Source organism: Polyodon spathula, chromosome 36, assembly GCF_017654505.1.
Source record: "Polyodon spathula isolate WHYD16114869_AA chromosome 36, ASM1765450v1, whole genome shotgun sequence".
Lineage (NCBI taxonomy): Eukaryota > Metazoa > Chordata > Actinopteri > Acipenseriformes > Polyodontidae > Polyodon > Polyodon spathula.
Genome location: NC_054569.1, coordinates 3,651,913 through 3,663,601, shown reverse-complemented (window position 1 = coordinate 3,663,601; position 11,689 = coordinate 3,651,913). Strand labels below are relative to the sequence as shown.

Sequence of the window (11,689 nt, the reverse complement as noted above, 5' to 3'; positions counted from 1 at the left end):
GCCACTGGTGCAGTTGTGTACACTTAGTGTATTTAGAGTACAGGAGTGTAACTAACACCACACTATACATAGATCTGTCTGGGTGTTCTTGTGCTATACATTGTAAAGAAATAGTACTTGATGCAAGATATATACAATTAAGTATACATATAAAGCCATCTTCAAGCTGTATAATAAAGAAGTGGGGGTGTGCTATGATCAATAATGATCTAAAAAAAAAAAAGCTAATGATCTGAATGGCAGCAGATTGAAATACCAGCGCTATTTAACCCTTTATTATTCCAGCTGGTGTTTTCTCCAAGGGGTGACTATTGACCCACCTGGTAGAATTGCTGCATACATTAAAAATACAGTCAAATGAGGGCCATGGTTATGTGGCTATGATCATGGTTATTCATTTGAAGGGCTGCGTTATTTATCCATGTTTTAGCTAATTGAAAAAGACACTAAATACTTTGAGTCATTAAGACCAGCACGCAAAGAAGGAGGAAGCTGAACCCACTTTTGGAGAATGTTAACAAACTGGAGGATCCACACGGTCTGCTGTAATTTTGTTTCAGCTGTATAGAAGGATAAATACAGCATTGTATTTTATGTTAGTTTGTGTTGTGTTGGTGGCCTCTTCTTGTTTAAGAGATGTTATGTTGCACAGTCTGGATGACAGGACAGGAAAATGATGTATCTCATAGAGACACTCCTACACGTGGCGAGTTAATATATTAACTTTCATTAAGTGTAGAACAAAATGTCTGTGAATGTCTAGTCACTGCTTCAGATTACAAAACACCAAAGAACATTGACATGAATCAGAAACAACAGCCCCCTCTGGCGGTTTTACTGCATTATGTTTATTATAACCCAGGCGGATTTATAACAACGATAGCGAATGACTGTTACTATAATTTGACAGCTACTTCATCCTTTCTTCATTTATGTATTTGTGTTTGCATTGAATGAGGACCAGTAGTCATCCGGGATCTTGTCTTTAAAAAAAAAAATCCTTTTGTCCTAATATTCTTAGTTATGGCTTCTGTGCACTTCACTACGTATTGATGACTGGCCAGTTTGTGTACATTCCCCAAAGCACAACTGTGAGGGGAAGCTTTAGCTGTGGAGACATTTTGTGAGCGAAAAGTGCATATTTGTGCAGGAGTTTAATGACACCCCTGTAAGTGTATGCATTCTTAGGAAATGTAATTGTTTGACTATTTAATTAGAAACGGGTGTTGAGCTGTTGGTTTAGGAGCTGGTATAAATCCAACTGTTGAAAGCATCGCTACTTTCGGTCAGCAAACCAAAATGTTAACTTAGGTTTACATTACAGTTGCTTCACAAGTTGTCTGCCAGCTTTTAGGACGCAATCGATTTATTTATTTTGATAAAGCGCTTTGTGATGGCGTTGCCACGAAAAGCGCTATATCAAAATAAGCGCACATTAATCTAACACTTAAACTTACAACACTTAAAAAAATAATAACAATTCAAATATAAGATGCCTATTTTTCATAAGCTTGGAAAGAGTAGGTTTTTAATAGAAACAAATTCCTGCAGAGTTTTGGGAAGCAGGGACAACGCCGCCCTTCCAGAGAGACGCTCTTAAATAAGAGACTGGTCAGCAAGTCAGAACTTGAAGAGCGGAGCTGGGGTTGAAAGACTAAAGGTGGTGAAACTGGTCGAAAGCAAAGCCCTTTTGTTAGAAGTAAAGGCCGTGGATAAAGGATACCATGTTTACTGTGATATGCCTTCGATGTCTCTGCATCCCGAAGGGTTCTTATTGCACTATGCTTTGAGATTGAGGAGTGTGTCAGCTTGTATCAGAGCAGTTCTTTGACTTCAGTGTTGCTGCTTACTGCCAGTACAATTACAGTCGTATTCATTGAGATATCCCTATGTGTTTGATAAAGCACACAGATGAATGGAAACGCCACATACTTTACTTAGTTTGTCTCTGTATCGCATTGCAGATGCACGGTGATCGCCTTTCTGAGCGTACAAAGTGCCCTCGTGTGAATTCAATATTCAATGGCATTGCTAGAGCGTGTTCGTCGGTATGGAACTCGCAATTCGGCAAAGTTGTTGGTTTTAACAGAAGTAAATAGAGAAGTTATTTCACTATATTTGTATATATTTTTTTTCTTTTTTCCTGATTTACATGCATTTGTTTTTAGATTAACGTTATGCTTCTGGTCTCCCAATTTTAACAATTCAAATGCTTCAATCTGAGACTAGCTAACATGCAAGCTTGATTATGACCCATAAAGCGTAGCATCCCGTCGGTTATACAGATGCAAATACAATAGCTGGGCTACAGTTCGATTCTAGCAATACAATTCCACTGAGGGGTCCTGGGACACCATAAACCACAAGAGCAAAGTTTGACAGAACCAAGGGGTTCAATTATTTTTTTTTATAAGATATGACAACTGCTAAATATATAATGTAATGTCAATAGACATTTGATTTCTTCTTCTTCTTCTTCTTCTTCTTCTTCTTCTTCTTCTTCTTCTTCTTGGTATACATTGTGTGCTATTTTAAGGCTGGTTTCACAGACCCCGATTAGCAATAATCTCGGTGTGATCGATGTTATTTTAGCTAAAATACTACAAGATTAGTACTAATCGGTTAAAGCAGTCAATTAAATTGAATTAATTATTATATTTATTAATTGATTGAGTAATACTCAGTTATATTAAACCCTTAAAACCAATTAAACCCTTGGTCTGTCGATGAGCACCCTTAATCCAAACCAGTTAGAAAACTTTGCATGTCATAGATTAGGATGATTATTTATGGATTATGTATATATTATTTATTATGGATGATTATGGAAATCAAACGATTTTTTTTAATGATAATTTTGGAACAGCAGATGGCGGTGTGTCCTCAGAAAATGATTTTACTTTGTTAGTTGTTTCCTCGAACAGAACAACACAGACAGCGCCTGAGGGAGTCCTTCTTTGAGCTATTATATATATGGGGGGGGGGGGGGGGGGGGGGTTGACAGGGGCTTTTACAATTTTTGTTGGAACACGTTACTCTTTACCTTTTAGCAATTTCGTATTTTAAAACACGTGTCATACTTTTATATGTTACCTTATTAACATACAAAAAAAAAAACATACAAAATACGAATGCAGAACGAATTGCATGTGTGTATGTTTGCCATCTTATTTTATTTTATTTAGGATTAGATGAACGATGTCTAACAAACCCTGTAGAGTTTTCATGTATAAGATGGCAATGCTATCAAGCAAAGCAGTAAAGTTTTACCTTTTAACCTTGCTACAGTACTTAGTAATTAAACTGTTTTAACCAGTTCAAACCAGGTCATGCAAGGGTACCATGATCCACAACAACCTCGTGTTATCAGAACTTAAAGTAGCCGACTCCAGAATAACGTTTTGGAAGGATTTTTTTTTTTTTTAGGTTAGGAATTTCTGTTCAACTTTTCTTTAAAATAGTTTATACAGGCTAGATTTTTCAAATTGCATGCGTTGTAAAAAAAAGGATGTGTTTTCGACACCTAGTGAAATGCAGGTACAGCCATTCAATCCAGCTGATGAAAATGAATATATACTGAATGTTTTCAGGCAAGAAGGCAAGAAGTCTTACTGTAAGCTGCAAAGATGCTTCAAAAATTCAAAATGATAGTCAAGATTTTACAATTCGGGGATGGGGTACAGTCATCTACATAACATAACCACATTTTACATGTAATAATAATAATAATAATAATAATAATAATAATAATAATAATAATAATAATAATAATAATAATAATAATACTTCAATGCACACTTGCTGCATTTAACATTGCTATTTGTTCAAATGTATCTTGATTTGGGTGATAGAAAGCAGTATCGTTTATCAATATACTGGCAAGAATGATTCAATAGTAATATTACAGTGAAGATTTAAAACTAAAAAAAAGTTTAAAACTGTTGGTGGGTATTGGAGCAAAAATTGGAGCAAAAATACATTAAAAAAATTATTGAAAAAAAAAGATAGGAGATGGAGAGGGTTACTGTTGTTCGCTTTACTGGAACGTTAGCATGGTATGAAAAAAGAATGCAGTTCGTCGATAAACGTAAATGCAAAACAACCTCGAAAGAGACAGCATGCACATAGCCCCAATGAGACAACCCGACTCATCTGAATGCGTGCTTTCAACGCTTTGGATTTAGAAGCGTTCTGAGCCACGAGGATAAGGCTGTTAAGGAGGCAGTGCGGTCCAGTGGTTAAAGTCCAGGGCTTGTAACCAGAAGACCACCTTTGCCACTGACCGACTCACTGTGTGACCCTGAGCAAGTCACTTAACCTCCCTGTGCTCCATCCTGCGGATGAGACTTTAAATCAATGTCCAAGTGACTCTGCATGTAATGCGCAGTTCACAGCCTACCTCTGTAAAGAGCTTTATGATGGTTCCCTACTATGAACGGCGCTATATTGATATTGGATGTCTGTCAAATAAATTATAATAATATTGTCCAAAGTATTTCTTTATAACACACATTTTATGTTAAAATACGAATAGGAACTGGAAATATATAATATAATGCAAATACCCCCCCCCCCCACCCCCCCCCCCCCCCCCCCCCCCCCCCCCCCCCCACACACACACACACACACACACACACACACACATACACCCAGTTCATCAAAGGCATGACATTTAATTAATTCAATTAAAATGTAATGACATACATTTGTTTTCAAGTAGTTTTGTAATAGCAAATCTCATCAAAAAGATGCTCAGCATCTTCTAGCGTGTACACGGGGTAGGGTAGAATGAATAACATGGGGGTGTTAAAACTGGGTGTGTTAAAACTGCTAAACACAACTTTATTAAAGTCATCTAAATTGTTCCTTCGCGAATAAGAGATATAAGATGATCGACACCGCTGTGATTTCATAGGAGGCTTGCAAGCTGTGGATGCTGTTGTGGTCGCGAGGATAGAGGCAGCATCATGCCACGCCCACAAACTGTCAAGTTTTATTAAAAAAGTGAAAAATGCTGCTAAAATGATCAAATTTGAAAATCAAACCGATACCTCATATTGCAAAATAATCTTAAGATGCTGTGTGTGCAATTTGGAAGCATTTGGACACGGCACTTGCCTGTAACATGAAAATTGCGAACCTTCTTAGGGAACATAATGCATCCGTTTCAAAAGGTGGATAAAATGATTAAAATGTCACCTTGTTTTGGGTCTGGGGGTCAATTTGCATCAAACCCTATTACAAGGGACCTTCTCCTAGGTATTGATGCACTGTGTACCACTGAATGATACCTCTTTTTGTAGAGCCTTTGAATATTCAAATTGAAAGTATAGCGCAATCATTGATCGTCAAATCATTGGGTTCTGGAGGTTTTAAATAGTTGGCATGTGGGGAGAAAAAGTCAAACTTATATTTTACAAGCTGTAATACAATATTATTCTATGCCCTCAGCCTGATTTCAGACTAACTTGAGATTTTCAGTCGCTTTTGCAAATATTTAATTCTTGGCCATATATTGAACTTAGAAGCACTTGGGTGAGCCTTCCCTAGCAACAATTTGTGAAGATTTTCAGCGTTTATTTTTTCTCTTCTCCCAACATGTCTGGTAAGTTTATGATGTCTTTATTTGGGTGCTTTCGTTTGTTTCTTCTCCACCTTTTCATTTACCTGCAAGATATAAAATGCAAGGATGTTAGTTAATGGTATGGAATGTACAGCAGCCATTTCACTATTGATGTTAACTATTTTTCCACAGAGAAAAAAAAGGAAAATTAAGATTGACACAGACAAGTATTATTTTTTTTTCTTGTTCTTCATCCTCTATTTCTTTCAAATGCACAATGAAAACAGTTTTGATATTTTACCGATAAAATAAACACGTGTTTGTGCCGGGTATAGCCTGAAACAGCGTTTCCATTCAAATAACGTACCTTAGGTGAAGCATGCTTACTTTAGCTAGCTTTCAGATTCGGGTTCGCTTACAGCGCTTTCTGTTCTTGAGTCTTCAGTTGTTTTTAATAAACATTTGTTTGATATTTTTTTGGTATCATTTTGTTAAATGTCTTCGGTTACGAAAAGGCAAATACTGCTAGGAAAATAAACAGGTGAACGTAATACTGGTTGGGGGTAAGGTTAATGATTTTAGAAAAAAAATAAATGTACATTATTTTTCTGTTCGTTACAGAAAAAAATAATATACTTACGTAATTTACAATAAGGGCATTGGGTGTAAGCTTTGTGGGTGATGATTAAGCGTGGCCGTTGAAACAGGGCGTATCTTTTCACGCGCCAACTTTTTAATACCAAAAACGCAGACATCTTAATATATGAATATTTATTAGGTCCGGGATGGCGTTTTTCTACTTTCACATTACACTTTTTATTTTTACTTTTTACCGGTAATAGCTTTTTTCTTGTTGTTTTGAAATACACCAGTAACTGAATGCCTTTTGCTTTTCTAGCCAAGGTGTGGCGTTGTTTGTAAGGGAAACATTTTACCAAGTATTCTACCTGGTTCGCTATAACAAATAACCAAACAAATCACAGTTTGCACAATCTCTGAGTATTCAAATACGATAAGGTTCCCATTCTGCAAATCACAGTACAAGACTTCTTAAAAGGCATTTTAGTACTTTTTCAAGGTTGGCTGGGCACCTAAACTATCCTTACTTTTATGCACTCCAAATTTTAATAATTTCATGCAAAATATACAATAGTTTTTATTTGTTTGATGCACAAATTCGCCACAGCCACGTAATATAACTGCATTCAGAAACCTTAAACGTGCGATCTACCCAAACTGCTTCCGTGGGCTATTCTGTTTCTTACAGGTTATTAACAACGCATTTAAACAACAATGGTTTTGTTTTCTTATTTGTTTTTTGGTATTGAAAACATTACTTACATCTTCGCTCTGTCGGTTACTTCTAATACACAGTTACGTCTATTATGATCTTTAAGATCCCCGGCTCAATCGAAATGTTTTTCTTTTAGCTGTAAATCCGTAAGTTTCGTTCTTGTCCTGGTATTTTTGTTATGTGCCCTTTCGATTTATCAACTCAAAAATCATAACCAGGTGACTTAAACACCAGCGTTTGAGGCAACAACAGATTTAATCAATTTTCCTAGCATTATTTTGTAAAAACAATAAAACATACTTTTGTCCAACATGTTCTAATGGCGCTTCTACACAGCGCCTGTCTTCAAGTAAAAGGCAGTTCTGTAATCTGAACCTTTAACCTCTTCACTGCCGCCCTACCTTGAAAACATGCATTTATCCTTATTAGGGTGCATTTAGGCAGTATGTGTTAACATTATCTCCTAAAAGCAGAATATGCAAGTGGTATATGTGCACGTGTATCATATCTGGTCACATTGTACAAATGTGGATGAAACATAGTTAAGTTGTTATGTTTGTAGAGAGGATTCCGCAATCTATGGGCGGACCTATTGAAAACCATTAGAAGTAAAATGGAAAATGACCTTCAGAAACACCAGAGGCCATTTTAACAGAATAAATATCTGCGCAGTTTCCCGTTTTCTGTTTAGCGGCTACCCCTGACCGCGAAGCCTGTTAAACCAAGCATTCTGCATTATTAGTACTGAGGGTAGGGTTAGTGGAGTTAGGTGGTTTGCTGAGAAATGTGCACACTGTTTAGTGACGTCATGAAAACCTATATAAGATATCAGACAGCTACACAACTGTATTTACAAGTATGAGTAGAGCGCGCATATATTTAAAGATTTTACGCGCGTAAAAACGCTTCCAATTTGACACATGCAATTTTTTTAATGCAAATGGTATAACCAACACAATCCGGTGTATAGCAGATTAAGAGTATATTACCGCTGTCACCACACCTAACCCTAAGGCCTTTTACTCCTAAAAGCGCGTTACAGGTCAGTAAATATGTATCGCTTTTATGTGTCTGATTCATTTGGTGTATTATTATTAATTAATTTATTTATTTGTTTTATATATATATCTATAGGAATAAATAAGACCAAGGTTTACCAGGGTGTGAGAGTGAAGACTACTGTAAAAGAATTACTGCAACAGAGGAGGGCGCTTCAGGCAGCCGCAAGTGCAGCTCTGGTAAGAAAACTCATACCCACCCCCCCTGCTGGCCAATTAGAAAACAGCCCCACCGTGTCATGCATTGGAGTGCAGGCTTTAGTAACCTGTGATATAAAGAAGTAATGTATTATAGCAGGGCTTCTCAAACTCGGTCCTTGGGACCCCTTGTGGCTGCTGGTTTTTGTTCCAACCCAGCTCTCAATTACTTAACTAGACCCTTAATTGGATAATTTGCTTAATTAGACCTTTTTTTTGTTTTCAGCTCTTGAACAGTTGCATAGTTCAAATTAGCTATAACATGTGATAAGTAACTTGAACTCTGCAACAGTTCAAGAGCTGAAAACAAGTAAAAAGGTCTAATTAAGCAAATTATTAGTTCAATTAAGGGTCTAGTTAAGTAATTGAGAGCTCGGTTGGAGTGAAAACCAGCAGCCACAGGGGGTTCCCAGGACCGAGTTTGAGAAACCCTGGATTATAGAAATATCGTGCAGGAGATGTGTCATATTGTAGACACAGTTGTGACATGCTACAGAAATAAAACTGACAAAAAAAAAAGCGAAGCAGAAGCAAAACAAAACATTTTAAATAAAACCATTTTAAGACCACCCCCCCACCACCCACCACACACACACACTTATACCACCATGCTATGCAGCAATTCTGTAAAAACAACATAGTTTATGAACATTTTCAATAAAATAACATTCCATTCTTGCAACAAGCAAACCGCTTTGTTTTAAACGCTTAGTCAACTCTGAACAGATTTCGCAATGTGTGTTTTTGTTCACACCTGGGGGCCATCGTTTGTGCAGAAACCCCTGTCAGAACAGCTCCCGTGTAACAGCTCCCGTGTAACATCCCTGTTCAGTTCTGACACGTCTGAACTCACGGGTATGGACTGTGGTTCTATTCATTCTAAGCCAACACGGGAAAAAAATAACAAAAAAAAAAAAAAAAAAAAAGGGCGTTTGCCTGATAAAATTAGTGTATGAAAATGATCAATCATATTTGCAGGTATGTTGCAATCTGGGAAGCATGCCTGTTTAATACAGTTTATTTCTTTGTTTTCTTGTTCTGCAATAACTAAATAGGCAATAAAACAAACCTCTATCTTATACCCGTTAGTGTTGCTGTATGTAGATGTAACCCAACACTGGCTCCATTCCAGCACACCCAAAACAGCTGATCTGGAAGAAGCCTTACTTAATCCAACATGTGTTTTCTGGAAGTATGCACAGCGCTCATTTTATATATATATATATATATATATATATATATATATATATATATATATATATATATATATATATATATATATATTTTTACTAAAATCACACATCACTTGTATAATCTGTTGACAAGACGGTGTATCGGTGATCATTATTCAGATTAAAGCTTATCAGAAGAATAAGCTTCCACGATAAGAACAGAAATGTTAAGGCTGCATGGTTGCTTTGTATTTGCTTGTGTGAGCCAGTTTCATTCTAACCATTTCCTTTCTTTTCCTTTCTTTTGGCAGATATCCCAAAGTACCGATAGCGTCCAGCTTCCAAGTCACACATCCTTTGCTGGTAGGTTGAAAATTCACCGATGACAGTTAAAAAGAAAAACGAAAAAACAATGCTGCCCAAGACCAAGTGAAGTACATTTAACCATTAGCACATATATATATATAATCAGCAACAATTTAGTAGTGCCCCTTATAAAATAAAATAAAATGACAAAAAATAATGTATATGCCATGATTACATTTAAAACATAACTGAAATATTATATCATTCAATTTTAGATCAATACTGACAATGCAATAAAAGAAAAAAAGCCAGACACTATCAAACTGACTTAGTAACAGGGTTCATTTATTTGAAAGACTTGCACAGGTCTTCACTGCTGCAGGAACTGATAAGAATGAAACTATGCGAAGTGTAGGGTTCGCATCAGGGCTTTACACACATAACTATACAATGCTGGCGTGTGTTGGAATCCTTGCACAAGTTAAAACTCGTGTTATAAGCTTTATCAAATAACGACACAAATGTAACGATTTCTACAAAGAAAATAAATCATTTTTTGGAAACTTTCCAGCGAAACGTACCTGTAACAAGATTTTATTTGATGCTCTCAGAGAACCAAGTATTCAAACACTGCAAAACAAACAAACACACACACACACACACACACACACACACACACACACACACACACACACACACACACACACAAAAAAAAAAAAAAAAAAAAAAAAAAAAAAAAAAAAACTTACATTACAAGTTTCATTGCCCTTCAGCTGGGAAGAATGTTTGGATTATTTTTACAAGGAGAGACCGAAGAATCAATTGATAACCTATTCCCTTTTTTCTGTTAGGCATAACCCCCCTTTTATAAACGTGTATTCAAATGTGATTTTACTGTTGGCTGGAGATCTTATGACATCACACGTGAAGTCGGTACTAATTTAAATGTCTTCTTCATTTGCTAGCTCCATATTACACTGCCTCTGCAAATACAGCTGAGACCAGCTGTTTCCAGCCCGGTCTATTTACGGACAACTTTTCATACGAGCAGATGATGTGCAATGCTTTGGAAAACCAACAGATTGTGGATATGCTCCTGCAACCAGACAACTGCACTTCAAGCGCATTGTATCCTAATCCAATCTCCCAGCACAGCTCCTATGGAAACTACCAGCCAGGAGCTGAACATTACAACTCTGCAATGGTAAGCATAAAGTGTAGAATATCTCATTCATTCGGGTATGTGCGTTCATGAATCACATATACTGGAATCATCGTGTTTGATCAACGTGTGCATGACGTTTGCAGGTAGACAGAGAGGCACTTTGAATTGAAATAATTATAATACCTTTCTCTCTGTCTACCTGCAGTTTAGTGTAAAATATATCAGAAAATACATCAAAAGCTGTTTAAGAACGCATTTTAATAATAATAATAATAATAATAATAATAATAAAAATGTGGGGTTTTTTGCATCATCATAATGAAGTCCATCTTTCTGTTGTCCAGGCACCCAGTTATCTGTCAGACTCGTCAGATGTGTCCAGCCCGGTGGATTACAACAATTATTCACCTCCGCAATGTTACTCATCAGCATCGTCGAGTTACGGCTCTCCCACCCACGTGGACCCGCGGCACTGCGGCTCCATCTCGGAAGATTGCCCCTCTCACCACTGCTCGCTTCCATACGACTGCTGCTTGTCTCAGGCTCCCAGTCCCCAAGCCCACATGAACCAGCTTCCCGAGTACATCCCATACCCCTCGTCCAACTGCTTATATCCCTCCGCCATGACAGAAGAGAGCTTTATTAGGAGAGAACCGAACAACTGGGACATGTGTTACCTTTAAATCTGTTAAATATGGGTAACATTTGCATGGCTGTGTTCGTACCTGTACAGCCAATAGAAATCAAGACTGTCGGGAATAATTACGCCGTGTTTGGAGTGCTGATGTAATGAACGCGGTTTAAGAGTTGCCCTAGTACACTATGAACCGCGTGTCCGCATTGAAGTGAATGGATCATGACCGCTGAGCAAATGTTGCGTTTTTATGTCGTTTTTTTTTTTTTTTTTTAATCTTGTGTATTTTGAATTTTGAA

General features: G+C 37.0%; 1 protein-coding gene and 1 long non-coding RNA gene across 2 annotated transcripts; one reads left to right on the top strand and one right to left on the bottom strand.

Annotated features, from left to right (window-relative positions):
* Nucleotides 1-4,653: 4,653 nt before the first annotated feature.
* LOC121304070 lies at nucleotides 4,654-7,207 on the bottom strand. Its single transcript, XR_005947912.1, has 2 exons — nucleotides 6,905-7,207; nucleotides 4,654-5,667 (listed from the first exon to the last, which is right to left on the bottom strand). It is a non-coding gene; the product is annotated as an uncharacterized LOC121304070 (long non-coding RNA).
* Nucleotides 7,208-9,197: 1,990 nt separating this feature from the next.
* linc.pou2af1 (lnc RNA pou2af1) lies at nucleotides 9,198-11,689 on the top strand. The gene is made up of 4 exons (XM_041235040.1): nucleotides 9,198-9,305; nucleotides 9,597-9,648; nucleotides 10,557-10,795; nucleotides 11,101-11,689. Exons 1-4 carry the CDS (start codon nucleotides 9,291-9,293, stop codon nucleotides 11,437-11,439), a joined length of 645 nt encoding a protein of 214 aa, XP_041090974.1. The 5' UTR covers nucleotides 9,198-9,290; the 3' UTR covers nucleotides 11,440-11,689.

Excerpts from the sequence above, each read along its gene's own strand:
- linc.pou2af1 (XM_041235040.1), top strand. Across the intron at positions 9,649-10,556 it reads AAGTCACACATCCTTTGCTG|CTCCATATTACACTGCCTCT; the intron begins GTAGGTTGAAAA and ends TTCATTTGCTAG. Across the intron at positions 10,796-11,100 it reads AACATTACAACTCTGCAATG|GCACCCAGTTATCTGTCAGA; the intron begins GTAAGCATAAAG and ends TCTGTTGTCCAG.